The sequence below is a fragment of the Vigna unguiculata genome, chromosome 6 (genome assembly GCF_037176805.1).
Source record: "Vigna unguiculata cultivar grain cowpea cultivar isolate G323 ecotype 2 chromosome 6, ASM3717680v1, whole genome shotgun sequence".
Lineage (NCBI taxonomy): Eukaryota > Viridiplantae > Streptophyta > Magnoliopsida > Fabales > Fabaceae > Vigna > Vigna unguiculata.
The window spans coordinates 2,849,828-2,876,226 of record NC_140797.1 but is presented as its reverse complement, the minus strand read 5'-3'; the positions used below and the strand labels follow the sequence as shown (position 1 = coordinate 2,876,226).

General features: G+C 37.1%; 1 protein-coding gene and 2 pseudogenes across 1 annotated transcript; 2 read left to right on the top strand and 1 right to left on the bottom strand.

The window, feature by feature from the left end:
* The first annotated feature begins 5,306 nt into the window (after positions 1-5,306).
* On the top strand, positions 5,307-23,637 carry ABCF3 (general control non-repressible 3). The gene is made up of 17 exons (XM_028076539.2): positions 5,307-5,575; positions 5,674-5,889; positions 6,546-6,944; positions 7,033-7,179; positions 7,569-7,697; positions 7,777-7,878; positions 7,983-8,129; positions 19,724-19,786; positions 19,956-20,002; positions 20,093-20,152; positions 20,269-20,351; positions 20,611-20,705; positions 21,038-21,124; positions 22,453-22,540; positions 22,725-22,810; positions 23,147-23,209; positions 23,300-23,637. Exons 1-17 carry the CDS (start codon positions 5,372-5,374, stop codon positions 23,420-23,422), a joined length of 2,139 nt encoding a protein of 712 aa, XP_027932340.1. The 5' UTR covers positions 5,307-5,371; the 3' UTR covers positions 23,423-23,637.
* LOC146885385 (uncharacterized) lies at positions 9,594-12,239 on the bottom strand (annotated as a pseudogene).
* LOC146885384 (secreted RxLR effector protein 161 pseudogene) lies at positions 17,531-18,772 on the top strand (annotated as a pseudogene).
* Positions 23,638-26,399: the final 2,762 nt, after the last annotated feature.

Here is a 26,399-nt window from a genome sequence, read left to right as displayed (position 1 = left end):
TAATTTTAGTTTTAACTTGAATTTGAATTACAATTTGGTTTTGGTACAACAAACCTAAAACCATACGCATGCTATGCTTTGGTCAACAATTTCAGGAAATCTTTTGAAAAGCAATTGTGAAGGATACCTTAGACAATCTGAGAATTCATGAAAGGTTCAACCACACGGCACACAATTACAACACATATGAAGACTTATTAATTAAAAATGGTAAAACAGCAAACTTTAACAAAGCAAAAAAAAATGTGAACACAAAATTGGAAAACCCTTTGCATATCCAACCATGTTGAAAAAAAAAAGAGGAAAAATTGGCAGACAACACAAATAAAACAAAACCTAACAAATGTTAAAGTGAATGCTTCAATACGCTAGTTTGAACTAACAAAAAAACAAATACAAAAGAATTTAAAATAAAAAGAATAAGAGTGAGAAGACAAATCTGGAATAAATTTGTTAGAGGAAGAACTTCAATAAATGCTTCAATCCGCTGGTTTGAGAGCAAAAGGAAAGTCTTTGGAAAACAATTGAATGGCTGAGAAGTGTGAGGTTAGGGTTTATAGGATAATAGTTGAAAGAGAAAAACGTTGGAGAACCAAGTTTGCTTTCAAGGTGAGAAGAAAAAGGAATTTTTTGGACTCTGTTGAGAAGAAAAATTTGCTTTGAAGGTCATAAAGGAAAGTTTTTAGACTCTATTGAACAGAGAAATCTGCTTTCAAGGTGAGAAGAAAATATGCTTCATCTTGTGTATGCAAGAGAACCACGTGTAAGCAGAATGAGGATAGTACGTGTAAATACCACACTTTGCTAGGTGTTGCATTTATAAGTGAGCAACAAAATTGTTTTTATGTTACATGTCAAACAAATAGAGTGGGTAGAAATTTTAACATTTAGTTAATTTTTTGTGTGATGCCTTTTGTGTTTGAGATTATTTTTTTGCACTTTATAATGGTTCCAATTGTATAATTATATATAGATAGATGTGTTTTTAAAGTTATCCTATAAAGACACATTTTTAGCACATCGGAGAATAATGTGCTTTCTCACTACATCTTGAACATTGGATAATAATAACATAATTTCTTTTTAGTATATTATTTAGGCTTAAATATACATTTAATCTCTATTTTTATTGTTTTTTTTTAATTTGGTTCTCATTTTCGTTTTATGTTCAATTAGGTCCTCATTTTTGTCAAATTTTGGTCAATTTGGTCATTTTGACTAACCGTGTTTAAATAGTTAACGCTTTTTAACAGTACATGCCACGTGTCAGCTCCTGTTTTTTTTTATTTTTTCTTACAACTTTTTTTAAATTTTAAAAAAAAATAATTTTTTTTAATTTCAAAAAAATGCCCACGTGTCAATGTTAGTGCCACTTGTCATTTTGTGGTTGTATTATTTCTTTTTATTCAATTTAGTCTCAATATTCGTTATTTTTGTTCAATTCAGTTCCTATATTCGTTATTTTTATTTAATTAAGTCCCAATTTTTTTTTAAAATGAAACAATTTAATTTTTAAAATTGAAATTATTATTTAATTATTTTTGAAATTCAATTATAAATTATTATATTTAATTATAAATTATTATATTTAATATAATTATTTAAATATTACTAAAATATAATTATTAAAATTTTAAAAATATATGTTAACATTTGTAAAATTGACATTTAAATCTAAAATATTTAATATTTTTATTTCATTTTAGATATTAAAATCTAAAATATTTTATATTTAAATGCTAATTTTACAAATATTAGTTTATTTTTCTAAAATATTTAATGTAACGTCCCATTTAATTAATACGCGTAATTAAAGAAACGTCACACAATTATAATATAATAATGCAGTCCTGGAATTTAAACATAATGCCGTACAGACCAAGGCACACCACGATGCCACCAAAAAAATAAAAGGAAACATGTTAAATAGTTTACTGGAATCCTAGAAAGATATAAAAGCGGACGAGTATAGGGGCTGTAGCCCTAAAGATAGCCCAAGAAGGACAAAAAGTCCAACCCAAGAAGGCTAAGCAGCGGGTTCGTCTCTCCCTCGTCGACCACGGTTACCTCTTGCGTTTGCTCCCATCAATAAAATTGATGATCATCGCGAAGATAGAAGAACAACATACAAAGCAACCAACAAGAAAGGGTAAGCTAGAGCCAACAACATTTTTTTATCATGCAATCAAATGTACTTTCATAATTCAGTATACACACATTCAATATACATCTATCACCCAAGCATGTTATGACCCTTCAATCAATACGCTAAGACTCGACTCATCTGGATACATATAGCCTGGTCGGATTCAGCGGATGCTTGCACTTGTGGTGGATACCTCTGCTCACCCCTGAGCTGCTCACCCTCGAGCTGCTCACCCCCGAGCTAAGTGTTACAAGTGTTATAATGAATCAATTTCCCTCACACACAAGGTTAGCCCTTAATGAATTCAGGCCTCCTGCTACTCTCACCACAGGAGTCAGTCCGCTCTAAGTGAGACTAACTGACCCCTTAGAGTGTCAGGATGCAACCTTACCTTGAATCCTTACCAGACCATATAGATGGGGCACCACCATGGACACCCACTAACAGGGGCCATGGAATTACGTCCCGACCACTGAAGCACGACCCTGAAAGTCTCACCTAGAGACTCCAAGGAATTACGCACTAACACGGACCAACACATATAAACAGCCAAGAATTTTCACATACATTACACATGAAATTTCATACCAACATCCATAACCAATCCTCATTTCTCACATGTTGAATCAATACCAACTCGTTATTCCCAACCATGAGTAAAGTGTTTCTCCTCATACCAAAACCATGCCACTAGTTTACCAACCATCAAGATCCATTGTTGTTCATGCCAAATTTGTGACCACACGCACATATATATGTATCCAACTTCTCATGTACCACTCATAGAAATCATGCCAAGCTCACAATCCCCCACATATAATCCCCTCCTAATCATGCATACTCATTCTCATTAAGCCATCATATAATAACCCATATAAGCACAATTTAAACATCCAAGCATAGAGGAAACAACATCTCGGGACGCATCCTCGCCTAGCTCCTCGCTCAGGCTGGAGGGTCTCGCTCAAGTGAGAATGACTCTCGCTTAGGCGAGCTCCCCTCCGCCTAGGCGAGAGCTTGACAAAGAGGACAGTGGCCCCTGCGCAATCTCGCTTAGGCGAGATCCCCTTCGCCTAAGCGAGACATCTGCTCGCTCAAAGCGTGTTCTGGTCGCCTGGGCGACCACTCGCGCAGAAACACATCTCGCCTGGGCGAGGCGAGTTCGCTTGGGCGAGATTATCAGTGTTTGCCATTGTTCACGCCTGCAACACGCATAAACATATCCCAAACAAGGAAACCAGCCAATCCAAACATCCATAACAATATATCAAACTCAAAAAATCATTAAAGCAACAGTACACACATCACAAACACATCAGACAAGGGGGTTCTAGCTTCCCTTACCTGGAATATGCTAGTACAAGAACTCAACAGCAACCACGGACACCACGGCTCTAGGGTATGCTGAGGAACTGGAAAAACAACGGAGCAGATCAAGAGATAAGCTCATTACGGAATCCTAGCTGAAAACAAACATGAAGAAACACCAAAGGAAGTACGAGCATGAGTTGGAATGGACTTATGAGAAGTAGAAAACTGGTTCAAGCCCACTGGATGCGAAAAGGCGGCTGAACCCTAACATATGTCTCTCTCTCGAAGTAGAAGGTGTGACGGCTGATTCTGTGAAGAGTGAGAGTGAGTGTGTTAGGGCAGCTTAGGGTTTAGTTTTATCACTTGGGCCAGCCCTAGGCCCAATTACAAGGGGCAGCCCTTTACTTTAGGGCAGAATTACATAAACAAAAATTTAATGGGCTTTACATTTAAAATATTTAAAATATTTTTAAATATCAATTTTAAAAGTATTTTAGAATATAAATATTAGAAAAAACATTTAATAATTATATTCTTATAATATTTTAAATAACTATATTCTATTTAGCAATTAAATATAAGAATTTATTCAATTTATAATTAAATCTAATAATTTATAATCAAATTAAAAAATAATTAATAAAAATGTCAATGTTAGAAAAACAATTAATATAATTTGTATGAAATATATTAAATTTGGTGTCAATTTGAAATGGACAAAATGGATTTATTTTAACAAAAATTGGGACTAAATTGAACAAAAATAACGAACATAAGGACTAAATTGAACAGAAAAAATAACACAACCTCAAACTGACACGTAATACTAGCATTGACATGTGGCACAATTGTGACTTGACACATGGACAATTTTTTTGAAATTAAAAAATTAAAAAATTAAAAAAAAATTTAAAAATTTAAAAAATTTAAAAAAAATTAAAAAAAACCCGGAGCTGACATGTACCGTTCAAAAACATTAACTATTTAAATATCATTAGTGAAAAAGATAAAATTGACTAAACTTTGACGAAAATAAGGACCTAATTGAACATAAAACAAAAATGAGGACTAAATTAAATAAAAATAATAAAAATAAAGACTAAATATATATTTAAGCCTATTATTTATATAGATAACATATTATTTTCGTTATCCATCTATTAATGAGTTATTAGTAGAAACCTAAAAAAAAAACATTGACATTAGATTTAAACTGAGTCATCTATCTAAAAATTCTTTTAAAGAACTAACTAATAAAATAACTTGTCAACAATTTTTTTTTATATAAACTTACGTTTCTAATTTTTTTTTTTCAAAGATCAATTATATTTATATTATCTTTTCTATAAACTTACGTTTCTTAATATGATTTAATATGATTGATCTATTTTCTTCTACGTATTTTTGGATAAATAAGGTATTTGATTTAACCATTAAAATAGTAAAACTTCTGATTTTATTTCTAAATGCATAAATTAGTCTAAATAGTTTAATTCAGTCCATAAACTTAATAGTTTAATATTATATTAGTCTTTAACTTTTTTTTAATATTAGATGATAAAGAAACTATTTTAAAACTATTGAAATAAAATCAAATTGATGATAAAATCATTTTAGGAAACATAAAAAGACAACACAATTATCATTCTTTTTATACATTTTAATTTCCATGTTTGAAATAAAACAGTTCATAGAGGTTTTATATTTGCAATTTATTCCCTTGAATCGAAGAAATAGCAGAGTGCAGTTGAGAGAAAAACTGGAGGCAGAAACATAATTTCCAAAAGAACAAGGTCTTGGAGTGTAATTACTCAAAAATCTTATTCCAGTGCCATTTTCACCCCTAAAAGCCAAAAGCAGCAGCAGCAGCACCACGCAGAGCAGAAGAAAGCAGAAGCGCAGTGGTGGCGGAAGATGACGGAGGTGGCGAGATCAGTGGTGCACGACGTTTTAGGACAAAGAGTCGTCGACGTAGACCAGCCAATTGTTGATTACATCGTTAACGTCCTCGCAGACGATGACTTCGACTTCGGCCTCGACGGCGAAGGCGCTTTCGAAGCCCTCGGCGAGCTCCTCGTTGCCGCCGGCTGCGTCGACGATTTCTCCGAGTGCCGCTCTGTCAGTCGCACTCCCTTTCCCTTTCCCTTTCCTTTTCCGCAAACCTAAACTTGTTAGCACTAACCTAACCATTCTCTTTCTTCTGTTTCAAAATGCAGGTGTGCAGCACGTTGTGCGACAAGTTTGGGAAGCACGGTTTGGTGAAGGCGAAGCCCGCTGTGCGGAGCCTGGCGGCGCCGTTTCGAATGAATGAAGGCTTGGACGACGTCCAAGCTCCCAAGAAGAAGCCCGAACCCGTCGACGGCCCTCTGCTATCGGAACGTGACCGTCTTAAGCTCGAGAGAAGGAAACGCAAGGATGAACGTCAGCGAGAGGTGTTTCCCCGATTCCTCTGCTTATTGTTGTTTTCGTCATTAAGGGGGTTAAATTACAGTCGGGGTTTCATCATGATTTTGATGTAGTGAGAAACTGTGGACAAATGCGGTTAATGCAACCACAATTGTGGTTGTGGAGACTCCAAAACCCTAGATGTGCTGGAAACTAAATCTTGATTTTATTATTATTATTATTAGAGTTATGGATTGTTAGATTAAGCAATTTTACACCAACGTGTTGTTCGTCCGAGTGGTATTGCTCTCGGTCCCCTTAAGCAATGTCTGGGGATCTGGCCTTGAATATGGAAAGACAATGTTGAGAGAGGAGACCTCACTAGAGGTGGTCAGCCAAGTTTCCCGACAGATTAGTCATTAGTAAAGCTGATGAATACTCTGTACCATTAACATGGTTAAAAAAATATTTAGCATTTTTACAATGTCAACTGTTCAGAACGTGTCAATTAGAAGCGAAATGTCCGACTTTTAGATAATTATTGTAAAAGTCAATAAACGTGTCATATATAATTATAATAATGCCTTTCATGGTGAATGGTTGTAATTGGATGATAGTGTAACATTACTTTGTTATTATTATTATTATTGTCACTGTTAAAGTTTGTGGTTGAGTTCATTTGACTATAGAATGATATGAGCAGGCACAATACCAAATGCACTTGGCAGAGATGGAGGCGGCACGTGCGGGTATGCCGGTGGTGTGTGTGAGGCATGAGAGTGCTGGGGGCCCAAACGTGAAGGACATTCACATGGAGAATTTCAATATCTCTGTTGGTGGGCGGGATCTAATTGTGGATGGTTGTGTTACACTTTCGTTTGGAAGGCATTATGGTTTAGTAGGAAGGAACGGGACGGGAAAAACCACTTTTCTTAGACACATGGCTATGCATGCCATCGATGGTGTTCCCAGGAATTGTCAAATATTGCACGTGGAGCAAGAGGTGACAGGTGATGATACCACAGCCTTGCAGTGTGTCCTCAACTCTGACATTGAGAGGACTCAGCTTATTGAAGAAGAAGCTCAGTTAGTTGCCCAACAGGTGAGGAATTGATTGTGTTCTAGCTTTGCTGGCAGTTTGTATTTGGTCTTGAATCTGGGATAACTGAGGATGTCGTGTTGTTTGACAGAGGGAATTTGAGGACAAAATCGAAAAGGGTGACTCAAATGGAATGGTTGGCAGGGATAGCATTTCACAAAGGCTTGAGGAAATATATAAGAGGCTTGAACACATTGATGCTGATTCTGCAGAGGCACGAGCAGCATCTATATTAGCTGTGAGTTCATTGTTGATTTGTATCATAATTTTTTAGAGTCACTGGTGGGAAAGTCTTATTCTCTTATTAGCCACTTGAATCCTTTTTAATTTTTGAATTGTAGGGTTGTAGCTTATTCTTATGTTAATGTGTCTTTCGGTTTACCTTATTTATTGCATAATGAGTTCTCTAAGGATATCAGATAATGGTATGAAATGCAAAACCAGTACTCTAACATGTTTTTTAGATGAGGGACTCAAACATGCTAGTAGAAGAATTTCTCTACTTTAACATTAAGCTCTCTCCTGTTCTAGGGTTACTTTTACTCCCATTAAAATTTACAGTAAATATTTATGAAGCAGAAACACTCTTTCCAAAATCATTGTCTTACTGATCAAGGGCAATTTCAGGGTTTGAGTTTCTCTCCTGAGATGCAGAAGAAGGCAACAAAAACATTTTCAGGAGGATGGCGGATGCGAATAGCTCTTGCTCGTGCACTGTTTATAGAGCCTGATATATTGCTTCTTGACGAGCCTACGGTGACTCATCATTCGAAGTTTCTTATGTGATTCATGGATGCCTCAGTTTATAGAATTTATGAATTTTGTTTTTTTGCAGAATCATCTTGATCTTCATGCTGTCTTATGGCTTGAGTCGTACTTAGTTAAATGGCCAAAAACATTTATTGTTGTTTCACATGCTAGAGAATTTTTAAACACGGTAACATATCAGCTTATCTTGATTTGATCAGATATTGTGTTGGTTTAGTGCTTTCCCTAAATGTGTTACTAGCATAGTTTTTAACATGTTAACTGCATTCCCAGGTGGTTACTGATATAGTTCACTTGCAAAACCAAAAGTTGACTACTTATAAAGGAAATTATGACACTTTTGAGAGGACTCGAGAAGAACAAATTAAAAACCAGCAAAAAGCATTGGAGGCAAATGAGCGTGCAAGATCTCATATGCAGGTATTATTTTTTGCTGTTAAAGTTATTCTTCTCTGTGTTGATAGTTTCTTTTGTTCCGGCTGCTGCTTATACTAGTCTACTGGGTTGTTTATTTGAATCCTTAATTTGTGAATCTATACAAGAGCTACACGTTATGCCACTAAGTGGGGGGTAACTGGTTAACCTGTGTTCTATTCTATGATATTTATTAGTCCAGTATTCAGGCTAGTTCATGTTGGAAGTTAGGACTTGGGTGGTAAACTAAGTTGTTAGTACATTCATGGCATGATGTATGCTTTCTCAATGTAATGTACTTTCTAATATTAGCTTGGTGTGTGTTAACTTATTAGATATTAAGTAGGGTAGGATAGTTCATCGACAAGGGTGGTAAACTTAGTTGTTAATACATTGATGGCATGATGTATGCTTTCTCAATTTACTTTCTAATATTAGCCTGCTGTGCGTGAATTTATTATATATTAAATAGGGTTGGATAGTATGATGGAGGGGATAAGTTGTCATTTGTAAACTGAACATTTGCTCTTTGTGAAGGGGAAGCCACTGGAAGAGAGGCTTTTCTCATATTCCCTATCATAGTGGTGGGAATGGAGACCTTTGGCAGCTACAGATCTGGAATCATGGAAACACATTGTGGCTCTTGTGGCCAAGTTCCTTTTGGGGGCTTAAAACACTGGCTGACTTGGCACAATAGTTTCCCAACAGATAAATGGGTCAATCTCCCTCTTTGCCCTCAAAACTGCATTGTTTTGAGGGTTTATAAAAGCTGAAATGAAACTTATCCCCTTTTAGATTGCCTAAAATCCCTAATACCCCCTTTAGTCCATGTTTTTCTTCCCCCCTTACCTATTCGTCAACAACCGCTTCTCTAGTTCATGTTCGGCACCTCATATACACTAGAGTCACCTATCTTTGGCTGGCTGGCCTTGGGGGCTTTTCTGGGACGCCCATATCCTTTAACTAATAGAAGCCAATATATTTTAGTAAATAGTATAGTAGCCAATATATTGTAGTCCATATTTTTCTTCCCCCTTCCCTATTCGTCAACAACAACTGCTTCTCTAGTTTCTGTTCGACGCCTCATCTCCACCAAAGTCACCTATCTCTGGTTGGTTGGCCTTGGTTGCTTTTCTGGGGACTCCCATATCCTTTACTTAATAGTAGCCAATATATTGTAGTCAATAGAGGCATTATGGTGTTATGGCATTCTTGTCTACTATTTTGATTAATTGTGGTGTTGAAATGTTGAATTAGTATGGTATAATATCTAAGGTTGTCAAACTCGAGAGTTTACGTAAACTCGTGATAGCAGTAAACCTGACTTGAAAACTCGTAAGAGTTTACTTCACATGAAAAAAGAATTTTATGAATAACATCCTAATTCAAATAAGTCCACAAAATTATATAACTTAAAAGTACATGAAATAAATAAGTTCATACAAATATTGTAAAACATAAATTCAAATGTCAAGTGTCTATGTCTAATCCTCTAATGACATAATCATCTCCATCATCATCTTCATCCAACTCTTCTCCTGATGAAATTTGTGCATCCTCATTGGCATCAAAAGTTATGTTATCAAGAGCATCTAGAACTGGATTTGTTGTTGCTCCATCTATGTGAACATTTTCACCTTGAGCTTGCTCATCTCAACAACATCATTTGCCTCTTCAGTTATTCATTCATCATTTGATTCAATGTCATTAAATGGAAGAGCAATCGCTTTTCCAATGTCTACTTTTCAACTACAAGTTATACATCACATAAACTACATCATTCATCTTTTTCTGGTGCAAACAGTTCATTCTCTTTCTATGAACCTAAAATGAAATATCAAATGTTAGTAAAGACATTAACCTAATAAAGAAAATTATAAATTATAAATAATTTAAATTACCATTTCAATGAGCTCCAATTACGCTTACATCCTGAAGAACTACAAGTCAAACTTAGAATTCGAATAGCAAATCTCTTCAACTCCGGAGTTCCATTCCCAAACATTTCCCACCACTCCCCAGGATTTAATGCTTTCTTGCATTCTTGTGCATCTTCCATTCCAACCAGTCCTCTAACAAAATGAAATTCAACGATTTGCAGATTAATTTTTCTTCTTACTTCCAAATCTGGTACCAATCTTCTCTTGCACGTATACAATCCTTCTTTCACCTCTCCACCCTCATCATATCTAAAGTTAGGTTCATAGTGGAAGAGGGAGTTGAGAAAATAGGCAGTTGCATGCAAAGGCCTATGAAGTTGATTATCCCATCCAACATCATTATTCTCCAAACCTGTTCATAACTAGATTCAATACCAAACCAATTATGCTATATTAGAAATAATTTCACACAAGTAATTAAACTTTGAATGAGTAAAAGTTTGAAATTTTACCTCTTCTTAATATTGTTAAAATTGTCCATCTCTTCATGAATGAAACCCATTGCGGGTTTTACATGAGTTCACCAATCTTAAGACCACCATAACAGGGGCAACGACTTTTAGGCATGTGGAGACATTCTTCCAAAACCGACTATCTAATACCACGTGTTCTACTCTTCTCCCTAGTATTGTCAATTGATGGACCTTAAAATTCTTTTCAAAGTCTTCAAAGATCAAATCAATGCAGTGTGCTGCACATGGAGTCCAATACAATTTTTCCCTTTTTTGCATCAACAAATCTCCAACTGGCTTGAAATTTGTAGCACTATCAGTAACAACTTGAACTACAATTTTTTCAACAAACTCAACAACGTCATCTAATATCTTGAATACTTTATCAACTGTTTTTGAAATGTTTGAGGTGCCAAGTGACTAAAGAAAAATCGTCCCTTTAGGACTATTCACCAAGAAGTTGCAAATATAACGTCTTTTTTTGTATGTCCAACCATCAGACATGATGGTACAACCAATTCTGTTCCACTCTTCCTTATATTCCTCAAGGATTAAATCTGTTTTGTTCACAACTTGTTTCAAGAGCTTCTCTCTAATATCATGATAAGATGGTGGTTTGTAGCCAACTCCAAATTTACCATCATGTCACACATCTTTGCCAATGCTGGATTTCTAATACATTCAAAAGAAATTGCATTTGTGTAAAAGAGTTCAGCCACTTGAGTATCAACTTCTTTGTATCCTCTTTTCATCATTTAATTTATAGTTGCTTGGACTCCCCGCTTACTAGTAGTGGCAACTTGTTTTCCTTTAAAACCAAACACCCTTGTCCTCCTTCAACAGTCTCACTTTCTTCATGGTCTTCATCAATTACATTTAACTTTCTTCTCTTTAATGAAGCTTCCTTAGCTTCTGCAACTATTTTTATAATCAAATTTTTTATTTCTTCTGAGCAGAAGCACAAGGTTCAGAATCCTCCTTAGTTCCAGCAAGATGATGTTTGAATCTAAATATTCTTCCACTCACAATCTTTGAGCAATAGTTACATTTCAATTTTCTACCATAACCATTAGTTTTAATGCAAAGGGACAGCAGGTTCAGATTAAGGGGGACCCATCCTTAACCAAAAAGATTGTAACTCCACAAGGTTTGTTGAAGGAGACTAAAATTGAAGCTGTGACACTAGTTTGGGTTATGGGGACGACAGAGCTGGACAAGGAAGACGAATTGGTGAGGGGTTTAACACAAAAGCAACAAGCTGAGTTAGAGAGAGTTCTGGAGGTGTTGAAAGTCTATATATAAGAGCTGGGTCCTTTGGCATGGAGACTTTTTTGGATTGTTTTGGGTGTTGTTGACAGAATCAGTGTAATTGTGTGGAAAGGGAACATTGTCCCTTGTAAACTTTCTTTCTGTTCTTTTCTCCTAAAAAGCAATAATACGAGGTATATCCAGTAAGCCTGGGAGTACGTTTTTGCTTTTCTGGTTCCTTTAACCAAGAAACCTATCAGAATGGTATTTTGATCCTTAAGTAGATTTATATTGCATTATGTATGTATTATATTTGCATAAAAATAAAGAAAAAAAACCCTAAAATCAGAATTGATCATGCGGTCGCAAACAGAAAAAGCTGCAAAACAACATATCACCATGTCCAGAATAGGAAAACAGCAAGAGTCTGGCTGCACAGGTTGAGTGGCTGAGGGTGATAAGCCACATGAAACCATTGAAGCTGAATAGAAAAGAGAAAAGTAATGTAGTTTATGTGGGAACTTGCAGGTTAGGTTGTAGCACAGGTGGAACTGTCACTGGAAACACTGCTGGAAGTAGTGGCAGAATGTAGGATGTTGAAAGGCGGAATGTGGGAGGGAAGTGCTGATTTTGAGAAAGAGGGGGAGTGAAAACTGTGTTATAGGTTAAAATGAAAGTTACACTTTTACCCTGTTCCCCAACCAGTAGTTAAGTCCCTTAAGCTAAACCTAAATGGTGTCTGATCTCTGCAAAACTGTGCTATTTGTATGATTTTGGCTGTGCAACGATGGCCACAACCCTAAGTTGCAATGCTGAACAAACTACTGGTGCCGGGGTGCGGCATGCTCTATTGGCTACTCTGTAACATAATATTTTACCATAAATTTTGAAGCTATTCCAGCGCTACTTCAAGCTGGTAGGTTCTTATATATGATGTTGAAGAAAAGAGACTTAGGACAATGCTTGTAAGGAAGCACCTAGCAGGTTCACTGTATATAATAATTCTTTGAGAGATTACATTTGAGAGCAGTAACCATAAAATGCAACTTATAAGAATAATGATTAGCCACAAGAGTGTTTAGATTTCCTAGACCTTTATTCTTGTTATAATAAACAGTCTTAAATAGTTTTTGTAAAGGTGGTGTGCTTTGGGCTGTACCTAGTTCCAAGATATATCTTTTCAGATTCTCTTCTCTTCCATTTCATACTTTGTATTTGATGTATCCAAAGTTGTTATAAATGAGATCCTAGGAGAGGGAAATTTACACTCTCAAATTCATTACCTATTCTTTTATATTTCTTAATATTCTGTAGAAATCTTAATATTAACAGTTTTCGACACATCAAATGTGCCAAGTCTATCACGTGTATAATTGACATGGGGGTCTATAGGAGCCATACTGATAACGGAACAAGTTGGTCACTTGAGTTCACAACTGCTGTTGTGGGCATTTTTGTATTTTGGGGTTCATTTGAATTGTAATTTGTAAAAATGGGTTCGCTGAATTTTTTTTGTAAAATAGGGTTAAGTTGTTAGGGATGAGGACGACATTACAAGTGAAGTCGTCCTCAACCCTGCCGGTTTCTCTTTTTTTTTTTTTTTTTTAAAAGCGAAGTCGTGCTGTGAGAAGCCGGTTTGTATTCATCTCAAAAGTGAAGTCGTCGTGGTGTATAACGACTTCATTTTTTCAGTTTTGTTTTTTTTTTTTTATATATTTTCGTTGCAGTTTTATATATGAAATGATCATTCTCCATTATAGATCCATAACCATGGGGTCTTATGAGATCAAAGGTGAGTTGAAACGCCGACGCTATTTTTCTTTCCTTCATCTCAACCAGTCACCTAATTCTGGTGGTGGACATGGCAAGGCTCTTCGCCATGCACAACGTGAATGTGACAATAATCACCATACTGCCATTTTTCCAAGCTCTGTTGACCATGATTCTAGCCATGGCTGCCCCCATTCAAACCTATTTTTTAAAAAATAAATAAAAAATCTGGAAAGTGAAGTCGTCATGTGTGAGGACGACTTCACTTTTTGAAATGAACAGAAACCGGCCTCCTATGGTACGACTTTGCTTTTTTTTAAAAAAAAAAAAAGAAACTGGCAGGGTGGAGGATGACTTTACCTGTAATGCCGTCCTTCACCCTGACGACTTGATCCTATTTTACAAACAAAATTTCAACTGTTAGAATTATTACCTATTGTATCATTAACCCTATGTGTAGGGTATTGAGTGTGGGAAACTATCTACTGCCGTATCTACTGTTGCATGTAATCATGCCTAGTATCTTAGAGTAGTCTTTTCATATGTACTTGCTTCATTATAAATAGAAGAGGAGAGTGGTACTCTTGTCCACTACTCATATTTTAAAGTCTCAGTCTCAAGTTGGTATCACAGCGGGTCGATCCCGCTCTGGTTTCTGTCTCATCTGGTCCGTCACCGCTGTCCGCGGTTGATCGCCGTTAGTCATCGCCGCTGTCCGCGGCTGTCCAAGTTCGTTTAACCTCGTTTCTGAACTACCCAACACTGTCAAACAACATTTCAACACTGTCCGCCACTGTCTGCAGCCCTTCGCCGCTGTCCGCTGCTGTCCACCGCTGTCCACCACCGTTCGCCGTCGTCCGCCGCCGTCACCCACGCAGTTCCGTCCGGAAACCACCGGATCTGAACTGCCTCTCCGCGCGACAGCCAACCCCGCTGGTGTCGCAGGCAGCGCCGTCGTCACGCGCCTCCACGCACGTCAACTCTGTTCGCTGCAGTCAGGCGCGTGCCGCCCACGCGCCGCCTTCCAGTCACCAGTTCGTCGTCGCGCCACCTCTGTCGCCGTCGCCGGAGCCTCCTCTACCCGTTTTGACCCTCAAATCTCTGTTCCGGTGAAGTCCAGTAGCACCTCTTGTGGAAATCGACACCTTCAAATTCGAAAATTGTCACTGTTTCACTGTTTTCCGAGATCCTTTCTGTTTTTGTTTATTCTCTTGATCATATCATGGCCACTGGATGTACTGGGAGTGCTATTTCATTCTCCGGAAGCCCCTGCATCATGTCCAAGAAACTAAATTGCCAAAATTACTTATCTTGGTCCGCTGCCGTCGAGATGTGGTTTCTCGGTCAAGGACACCACGAACACCTTGAGAAAGATGGCAGCCACGTACCTTCTGAAAAAGATGAACAGTGGAAACAAGCAGATTTCCAACTATGTGCTCTATTGTGGCAGTCGGTGGAACCACGACTTTTGATGTCTCTACGGGCCTTCAAAACTTGCCACTCGTTTTGGAAGCGAACTCAGAATATCTATGCAAATGATATTCAACGCCTCTATGATTCGGCGAACAAGTTGGCATCTATGAAAATGACTAACCATGATATGATGTCATTCATGAATGACGCTCAAGCTGCTGTGGAAGAACTTCGAATGTTCTTGGAAGTCGACTCTCTAGATGAAATGAAGAAAAAGCTTGACAAGTACTATATGGTAATGATCCTCCGCGCTATACACCCAAACTTTAATCATATCCGAGATCAGCTTTTGACCTCTCATGAGGTTCCTTCCATGGAAACTTTGATCTCCCGCATGATACGTGTTCCAACTCTTCAAACTCCAGAAACTCTTGCTGTAATGGAACCATCTGTCATGGTTGCCACCCGAGGAAGAGGAGGTCGTGGAACTAGAGGAGGTGGACGTGGAGGTTGTGGGCGTCCTCAGTGTACGTATTGTAAAAGGATGGGTCATACCCAAGAAAACCCAAGAAAACTGCTACACTTTATATGGATTTTCTGCCAAAACAACCAATGTCTCCCAGGCAGAGACTACTGACTCCAAGTTCACTGAGGACGAGTATCAAGAGTACCTACGCCTCAAATCCAACAGCTTGGCACAATCATCTCAAGCTCCAAGTACATCAACTGTTTGCATCTCTCAATCCATGGAAGGTCACAATTCATGGGTAATTGACTCTGGTGCTTCTGATCACATTTCTAGTAATACCTCCTTGTTCTCAACCATTTCATTCCAAGAAAAATCTCATTTTATAACCCTCGCAAATGGTTCTAAAACATCCTCAAAGGGAGTCGGTCAAGCCATCTTATCTCCGTCCTTAAATCTAAAATCTGTCCTTTTAGTCCCCAATTGTCCTTTCAATTTAATTTCCTTAAGTCAGTTAACCAAAACATTGAATTGCTCTGTAACCATCGATAACAAATCTTTTGTTATACAGGAGTGTGGCTCGGGGAGACAGATTGGAGAAGGATATGAAGCGGGCGGATTATACCATTTTGGATCTCGTCCACGTGTGTCATGTGTTGCAGCTCCCAATCCTAAAATGTTACATGATCGGCTTGGTCACCCTCACCTGTCCAAGTTAAAGAAAATGTTTCCTGAACTTAGTCGTCTCCAGACTTTAGAATGTGAGTCATGTCAACTAGGAAAACATGTTAGATCTACTTTTCCTAAAAGGTCTCAATAAAAGTGTACTTCTAGTTTTTCTGTCATCCATTCCGATATCTGGGGACCTAGTCGTGTCTCATCTTTTGGCTTTAGGTATTTTGTTACTTTCATTGATGAATATTCGAGATGTACTTGGGTTTATCTTATGAAAGATCGTTCTGAATTATTATCCCTCTTCACATCCTTTTTGAATGAAATCAAGAATCAATTTGGTCAAGTAATTAAAATCTTAAGAAGTGACAATGCCAAAGAGTATTTTTCGTCTGCTCTTTCTAATGTTTTGAGTTCCCATGGTATCCTGCACCAGTCTACTTGTCCTCATACGCCACAAGAAAATTGTATAGCAGAAAGAAAAAATAGACACTTAGTTGAAACTGCTCGTACCTTTTTGCTTAGTACCAACGTTCCTGTCCATCACTGGGGAGATGCCATCTTAACTGCAGGTTTTCTTATTAATCAGATGCCATCTTCCTCTCTCAATCATAAGGTCCCTTTCTCCATTCTGTTTCCAGAAAATCCTCTCTTTCACACTTCTCCTAGAGTTTTTGGTTGTGTATGTTTTGTTCATGACATGTCTCCCGGGTTAGACAAGCTTTCTGCTCGCTCTCTCAAATGTGTTTTCTTGGGCTATTCACGACTTCAAAAAGGGTATCGATGTTACTCTCCTGAAACCAAGAAATATTACATGTCTGCCAATGTTACATTTTTTGAACAGACCCCTTACTTCTCTCCATCTGTTCAAGATGTCCATGTCATACAGCAGGTTCTTCCTATTCCCGTGGTTGAGTACAATATTTCCAATGTCCCTGTCCCTCCGAGTCTCGACCAAAGTCCTCCTGAGCCATCATCTCCACCTATTGATTCTCTCCAACACAGGACGCCGACAAATAGTCCAGTTGTTCAAGAACATGGTGAATCCCCTACTTCAGATTCTTCTCCCTCGTCTCTTGATCCCACGACTCCTGGTGAAGGTGATTCAGGTTGGCCCATTGCTCTCAGAAAAGGTACTCGTTCCTCTCGATGCAATTAAAGTTGGCCCCGATGGTCAGGTTGATCGACTCAAAGCCCGATTGGTTGCAAAAGGGTACACTCAAGTTTATGGCCTTGACTATTGTGATACCTTCTCTCCCGTGGCCAAGATGACTACTATTCGCCTCTTCTTTGCCATGGCAGCAATTCGTCATTGGCCGCTTCATCAATTGGATATCAAAAATGCCTTCCTTCATGGTGATCTTGAGGAGGAAGTTTACATGGAGCAACCTCCTGGGTTTGGTGCTCAGGGGGAGTCTGGTATGGTATGCAAATTGCATTGATCTTTATATGGCCTCAAACAATCACCACGAGCTTGGTTTGGAAAATTCAGCTCCATTGTTCAGAAATTTGGGTTAAGACGCAGTGAGGCAGATCACTCAGTCTTTTACAAACACACCTCTCCTGGGAAATGTGTCTACCTAATAGTATATGATGATATTGTTATTACAGGAAATGATACTACTGGAATATCTCAATTGAAGGAGCACTTGTGTAAACATTTTCAAACCAAGGATCTCGGAAGTCTCAAATACTTCTTGGGCATTGAAGTAGCTCAGTCAAAAGATGGAGTTGTAATCTCTCAAAGGAAATATGCTCTTGATATATTACAAGAAACAGGTATGATTGACTGCAGACCAGTAGAGAGTCCTATGGACCCAAATCAGAAGTTAACAACAGAAGAAGGCGAATTATTCTCCGATCCAGAGAGATATAGGAGGCTCGTTGGAAAGTTAATTTATCTCACTATTACGAGGTCTGATCTATCTTTCGCAGTTGGAATTGTTAGCCAGTTTATGCAGACTCCATGTCTTGGACATTGGAATGCCATCATCCGTATTTTAAGGTACCTCAAGAAGGCTCCAGGACAAGGTTTGCTATATGAAGATAAAGGAAATGTTCAAATCTCTGGGTACTGTGATGCTGATTGGACAGGCTCTCCTATTAACAGACGCTCTACTACGGGATATTGTGTCCTCCTTGGAGGAAATGTTATCTCTTGGAAAAGTAAGAAGCAAAATGTAGTGGCTCGATCCACCGCTGAAGCTGAATATCGGGCAATGGCGTCTCTCACGTGTGAACTCATATGGGTCCAGCAATTTCTTCGAGAGCTTAACTTCTGTGAAATTCAGACCATGAAGATGTACTGTGACAACCAGGCTGCTCTCCACATTGCATCAAATCCAGTGTTTCATGAGAGAACTAAACACATAGAAATTGACTGCCACTTTGTTCGAGAAAAATTGATGACCAAGGAAATTTGTACTGAGTTCGTTGGGTCAAATGACCAACTTGCAGATGTGTTGACCAAGTCATTAAGGGGACCTCGGATTGAGTTCATTTGTTCCAAGCTTGGTTCATACAATTTGTATGCTCCAGCTTGAGGGGGAGTGTTAGAATTATTACCTATTGTATCATTAACCCTATGTGTAGGGTGTTGAGTGTGGGAAACTATCTACTGCCGTATCTTAGAGTAGTCTTTTCATATGTACTTGCTTCATTATAAATAGAAGAGGAGGAGAGTGGTACTGTTGTCCACTACTCATATATTTTAAAGTCTCAGTCTCAAGTTCAACGAATCTATTTTTACAAATTACAGATCAAATGGACCCCAAAATACAAAAATGCCGCTGTTGTGATATAACACTAGGCTGAATTTTATCCCAAATCCCCACCAATTTGGCAATCTACATCAGTTTACTAGATTCTTTTATGACAAACAAGATTTGAAGATATATGTAGTGCTGCCTGATTAACATCTGTGTAACCAACATATGTACACATGACCTTATTGGTTATCTTGTAACAAACCTATTTCTGATTCTCCATTAATTTATGGAAGAATGTTTAACGATAACATCCCGTTAAAGATCCCGTTAAAGATCCTGAAGTCAAGGAATAGAGTTTTGATAGCTGTTGTTTCAAGATCAGATAAGTTCCAAAAGGTTGTTTGTAGGCAGAAACTTCTCTTGACAAGCGAAACAAAAAAATGCTATGGGATGAATTGTGTGTGGACAGTCCGCACACATGCTCCCTCTTTCTATATTAGTGTCATTAGATGGGTTAGTATTAGTTATATATTGATTGAATCCTTATTATACAGATACATGCTCCTTAATTAGTTCTTGATATTGCTTCTGATTGATTCTGGCTGTGATAAACTTTGAAAAGAAGCTCTTTGACTACACTGTTTTTTCTTGAGTTTTTTTCAGATGCTACGCTTTCCAGCTTCTATGAAATGTAATAACTGACTTTTTCTCTTTTGAAAAACTTATCTAATTTTAACAATTTTTTGACATTTTTATTTAAACATTTGAAGAAACAGGCAGACTATCATATGTGCATAATAGTCTGTTTAGCATCATTTTCCATTTGATTCCTTCAAGAGGGCTGTTTGCAATTTGCAGAACTTGTGCCTCAGTAGTATTTTACTCAAGATTCTATTTGACATCTGACATTGATGTTTTGCTTTTCTTTCAGACTTTTATTGACAAGTTCCGTTATAATGCAAAGAGGGCATCACTCGTTCAATCTAGAATCAAGGTACTTTTTATTGTCAGATTAGCATTTTATAAATCAATTGCCCAAAAAGTCATGCACATGTGTGTGTTATTTAGCCCCTGGCTTATTATTTTTTAAGTTTCAGTTTAAATCATTAAATCTGATATTTCTGTATCATAAACCCCATTTTTTCCTGGAAAATATATTTCAGGCTTTGGAGCGAATGGGCCATGTGGATGAAATTGTTAATGATCCTGAGTAAGAACTTCTTTCTTTTATTGTGTTTGTCTGTTTAGCTTTGTTTAACTTTTTAACTGTATATACTTTTTTTTTTCTGGTGGGATATAGCTACAAATTTGAGTTCCCCACTCCAGATGATAGACCTGGTCCACCGATAATAAGTTTCAGGTATACCTTCTTGTACTCTCTCTATGTTGTACGAACCAATGAATACCAAAATATAGTGCCAGGTACAGCATTTAGGCCTCAGTGAGCTAAATGGAAAATTTTCATCATGTGTGCAGTGATGCCTCATTTGGTTATCCTGGGGGGCCCATTCTTTTTAAGAATTTGAACTTTGGGATTGATCTTGACAGCCGTATTGCAAGTAAGAATCATGCTTATTGTAGTTCCTGGAATGAATTTTCTCTCATGCCTTTTGAAGCCTTGCCGCGATGTAGATAATTTGGTTCAATTTATATTTGCATCATATAGTATGCATGAGTCATGACTGTATGTGGTGGACATGTCATTCATTCCTGGGTTGTATATTCAGGGGGTGGGGGACGGAGGAGAGTTTGTTAATATAATAACATGGCACTGCCATATTGGTTATGTCTTGAAGATTATATCCTCAATGTTTGCAGTGGTTGGACCAAATGGTATTGGCAAATCAACTATACTTAAGTTAATTGCTGGGGAACTTCAGCCCAGTTCTGGGACTGTCTTTCGTTCTGCTAAGGTAACTATAGTACATTGATAAAATTGTCCTACAATTTCATAAATAAAAGTTGCTTCTTTTTGTCTCACCTCCATTATTATTTGATTTATTGGCTATTTTTTTTTATCCATGATACTGTTATCAACTGAAGTCTCAGTAGTTTATGGTTTAAATCAGTTGTGAATGTCAAAACTAGTTTATGAATGATTTGAAAAGGGTAATGCATTTTACAAGTTACTACGTGATGCTAGGAACTTGAAATTATCAGAGTGGCAGCTCATCTATCCGTAGTGATGTCTTCTCTTATTTCAATATTATTTTGGATCATTAATTATGTATGTTTACTGCTGCAGGTTCGTATAGCAGTGTTCAGTCAGCATCATGTTGATGGTCTGGACTTATCCTCAAATCCTCTACTGTATATGATGCGCTGCTATCCTGTGAGTTCCTTGTATTTAGTGACAATTACCTTTTTTCTGAATGTTTTATGGGAGTTAATATTAATATAAATGCCTGACTGGGGATTCCCATCCTTCTAATCACTGACTAAATGGAATGCTGGGTAATTGATGTTCCCATCATATTCTAATTGGGGGTGACAAATCAGTCTATTTATCTATTATCCATCCAATCCATTTATAAATAAATTCATGTTACAATAAAACATGGATCAGGTCCAATCTATCCACAGATGGCTTTGTTCGACTTGCAGACAAAAGGTATCTCTTGAGGTTGCATCTTGTAAACTTCTTTCTCAACAGTGCTATTCAGGAAGGAATAGGTCAATGTTGAGTTAGAGCCAAGGCAAGGATAAGACAAACTATTACAGTTTTCATTATAGTTGTAACCTCGTTGCTGGTGAAATTCTTTAAGCAACCAACCGGACTTTGTACTTGTTGGCAGTGGCCTTAGTATTCTCTTTGATGTGGAAGACCTGTTAACAGCCAAAGGAAGTCCTGTTGGGTGGTAAGGGGACTAGGGACCAAGTTCCATTGTGAAGCAGGGCATCATATTCTGCTTTCACAGCTTCATATCCGAGTAGGGTAAGGAGCCTGTTTACTGGTTTTGGGTTCAATGTGAGTGAGGAGAGTGGCCTATACCAAACACCTGGAGTTTGATCTTTTTTTTTTTTTTTTTGGGAAACTATAGGGAGGAATCTAAGGATGATCAGTATAACAGATTAAATTTAGTTGTGCATGTGAAAACTAATAATTGTCACCTCTTTTCATGATATAGTTTTTGTGAATTTGTTTTTTGAAAGAGAAGAGGGGGAACTGATCAGGTCTATATATTGGGTGCTAGGCATGTAACTCAGTGATTTTTTCAAAACTTGTTTAGTAGCTGTTGGAAGTCCCACATCGACTAGAGATAAGACCGATTTCATAGTATATAAGTGAGGTGCAAACCTCATCTTACAAGCCGGTTTTGTGGGGTTGAGTTAGGTTTAAAACCCACTTCTAACATGGTATTAGAGCCTACCCTAGTGACCTTTCTTGGACATTCTGTTCCACCTGATATCGGGCCGCTAACAGACCACCCACTAATTTCTTGTCCCACGCACGAGATGAATATACCTCGGCGTGAGGGAGTGTGTTGGAAGTTCCACATCGACTAAAGATAAGGACGATTTCATAGTATATAAGTGAGGTACAAACCTCATCTTACAAGCCGGTTTTGTGGGGTTGAGTTAGGCTTAAAACTCACTTCTAACAGTAGCTGTACTTATAATTTGCTTATTAATTTTTTCCTTTTTTGAAAATTTCTGCAGGGAGTTCCGGAACAGAAGCTTCGAGCTCACTTAGGTTCCTTTGGTGTAACTGGAAATCTTGCACTGCAGCCAATGTATACTTTGTCAGGTACTTTTGTCACAGTTCATGTAGACATCATAATTCATAAAGGATTCATTAATTATCTTTTAGATCAACAATAATATATGTTAGAACACTCGTTGGTATTATGAGTTCCAATGGATATATATTAAATAAATGTATCTTTCTCTTGTGAATTATATTTTTTGACTTCCCCGAAATGCTTTACTAGGTGGTCAGAAAAGCAGGGTTGCCTTTGCAAAGATAACTTTTAAGAAGCCACACATAATATTGCTTGATGAACCTTCCAATCATCTGGTATGCTGATGTCTCTCCGTCATTGTTTGTTGCTCCTTGGTGGGCTGTTTGTTTTTTACTGTCTTATTTTTGTTGAAGGGAAGGTACATGTGTCTAATGATTCATTCTTTTTGTTTTTCATCATGGTGGTGCTTATTTTGCTTTTATAATTGCAAGCAACTTGAGTGAGGAGAAAATAGCTGTAGATCCTATGTTTTTTTAGGGAATTATCTCAATTAAACTTCTAACATAACATCGTCGTTTCAAGTTGACGGACTTGTATAGTATAGTATAGTATATTGTGCCTTAAGCGACCCTAAATCCAAAAATGACTGAGAACGTAATAACATGGTGTAGGATTTGGATGCTGTTGAGGCGCTTATCCAAGGTCTTGTCCTGTTCCAAGGAGGCATTCTAATGGTATGATAAATTCTGACACCTCATTCTTTTAGTATGAGTATTCGATTTGAGTGGTCATAAACAATCTTATCATGCGTTTGTGTCTGGCAGGTGAGTCACGACGAACATCTTATATCGGGAAGTGTGGAGGAACTATGGGTTGTATCCGAAGGTAGAGTGGCACCATTCCATGGCACCTTCCAAGATTATAAGAAGATACTCCAATCAGCCTAGGAAGATTGGTAATTGGAAGATACCTGGATGACATTTTTCTGCTGTTTGTCTCAGCTGTCATGCATGGGGGAATATACAAGTTTTCAAATTTATAATTTCTGTATTTTATTTTTATTTTGTATTTTTATAACAAAATCATCAATGTGATTCTACTATACATCCATTTCTGTAGACTCACTGTAATGGAAGAAAAGGGTTATTGTGGTTGTGATAAATATGGTTTTCTAGAATGTTTTCTAGATAAAAGTTTCCATCAAATAAAACATAATACTTCTATAATAATTCACCGTTAACATAATATAATTTTTATAATTTTTTTACAATGATATATTTATTATAATTGATATTTTTAACAAAATTAAGTTTATTTAAATATATATTTGCACTGATATTTATTTAGATTTTGTTTTAAATATTGATATATCTATACTTTATAGATAAGTGTTAAAGTTGTTTTAAAAATAAAATTTTTTTAAATTCAAATATAAAATTTTAAAAATATTTTATAACAATTCTAACATTTGTTTAATAATTATTGATATATAAATATTTGAAACAATATTTAAATAAAGTTTAATGTAAAATATATATTTAAATAAATTTAATTTTGTTAAAAATATCAATTATAATAATAATATCATTGTAAAATTTATATAAAAATTAAATTTGATATAGGGATGAAATTGATTCAGTTTTAAAATAAAAAAATTGGGACCAAATTGAGACAAAATAATAAATATAGGGACTACATTTTGAGACTTTTCACATCCAATAGTGGCACGGTCACATTATACCGTCTCTGCCATGTGGTACAATGTCAGATTGACATGTGACAATTTTTTTTTTAAATTATAAAAATTAAAAATAAAAAAACCACGTGTTGACACGTGGCACATAATTAACGTTGTTACTATACAACTAACGAAAAGAAATTGATTGTAACGAATTTTCCAAAATAGGGACTCAATTGAGTCAAATAAAAATGGGGGGACCTACTTGAGATTTTGCTACAAAAATGGGGACCTTTGGAATGATTTAACCTTATGAAAACAATATAGTTAGGAATTGTTTCAGTATATCTAATAGTCTTACATTAGTTAGGAATCGAGGTTCAACATGTACTCCTTTTATCTTTCGAGGTGCTTTTTAAGGATAAAATTGTGATAGAGTTTCATGCTCCAAAGCGAATAATACCTTGGGAATACAATTCTAGCAATGTTGTTGGACATATGGTTGGAACATTAGTGCTGTTTGTGGGAACGATAACTCCCCTTGGCCTCGATTGGGGACTTTTTTCTGGTACATCCATTAGTCTCATATCGATTAGGAATCAAGGTCAAGCACAAATTAAATACTCCTTCCATCTTTTGAGGTGTCTTTTAAGGACAAAACTATAATATGGCTCTACACTCCAAAGTAGAGAATACTATGGGAATGCAGTGGTTGATCCTAATGATGCTATCAAACTTACGGTTGAAACATTATGTACATGTCTAAGTCCCCTTTGCCCATGACAGTATAGGACCCACTCTTGGCTGAATACATGTCAGCCCACTAAGTCGACATGTACTTGACCCATACCTATTGGACTAGGACGACATCATGCTAATTACCTACTAGTCAAAATACTCCACAAGTTAAGCAAAAAACAATTAACTACGATAATCCAAGATTAACAGGTAATTTACGAGGTATGTTGATTACGTTCATTAGTTACTACATTTATTGCTCATTAACGCACTTGGCTGACTTAAGGGTAAGAATGTCTTTTGCATGCAAAACCCTTACCTAAATTGGAGAGGACGAGTACCCTTGAAGTTGAAGACTTGTAGCGTTTGAAGTGCTTTTGGAGTCCTTATTGGATATACATTCGGCTTTGTAAGAACAATTGACACCCACCGTGGGGCTCACTTATAAAGAAAAACGTTTATGGTGTCTATGTGCCGCTAAGTTTATGCAATTAGAAGAGATTAAGAAACATAAGAACAAGATTCGTGTTAAGACCATACTGTTCGAAAAGAAAGGGGCTGACCGAGACTTAGCACAGAGGAGTACTTCCCACTAGAGGGAGCTCAAGCCTAATTGTTTTTCACGATACACTCCTTTGAACACCTCATGTCTCGTGTGTTGGAGGAAGTGTTGCAAGCAGACCTCATACTGCCACCTAGAAAATCTCAAAACTCGCTGAATGCTGACAATAGCAAGTACTCCAAGAATCACCGCTATAATGGTCATACTATAGATGAGTGCAATACACTCAAAGATAAGGTTGAGTAGTTAATTTGTGCTGACTATGTTAAATGCTTTATGGTACATGAAGATGAGGGAAGTTCACGTTCTGGGTACTAGAGGTTCAACGAACGAAGAAAAGGTCGAAGGGACAAAGAGAAGGAAGAAGATGAGGGAAGTTCACGTTCTGGGTACTAGAGGTTCAAAACCAATTCACCCCCTCTTGGTTGTATTGGCCTATTTCTTTCAATAGTTAACATAACATCCTAGAGCTTTTGGTGAAAGAAGATGCCTCCTATTACCATCAAGAATGCTGACTTTCAAGGAGTGGATTTGGACCATGACGACCCTATGGTCATATGGTGGAGATTGAAAACTTCGCCATTAAAAAGATCCTAGTAGATTAAGGCACTTAAGTAGATATACTCTACTAGAAGATCTATAAAAAGTTAGAGATGCTAGAGGAAGCGATGATCCCATATGACGTGCCTATATATGAATTTTCTAGGTCCACCAAGGGATATATCGACTTGTATACCACCTTCGGAGAAGGTAGCTTAACAAGGACCATACCAATCCAATGCCTAGTTATAGACGCAAACACGTCTTATAACATCCTATTGGGGTAGCTATCACTTAAACTTCTAGAGGTCATGGTGTCCACCTGCAACCTCGCTATGAAATTTCCATCTTCTTTAGAGGATATCATCACATCCATGGTGACTAGAAGACGACACGAGAATGCTAC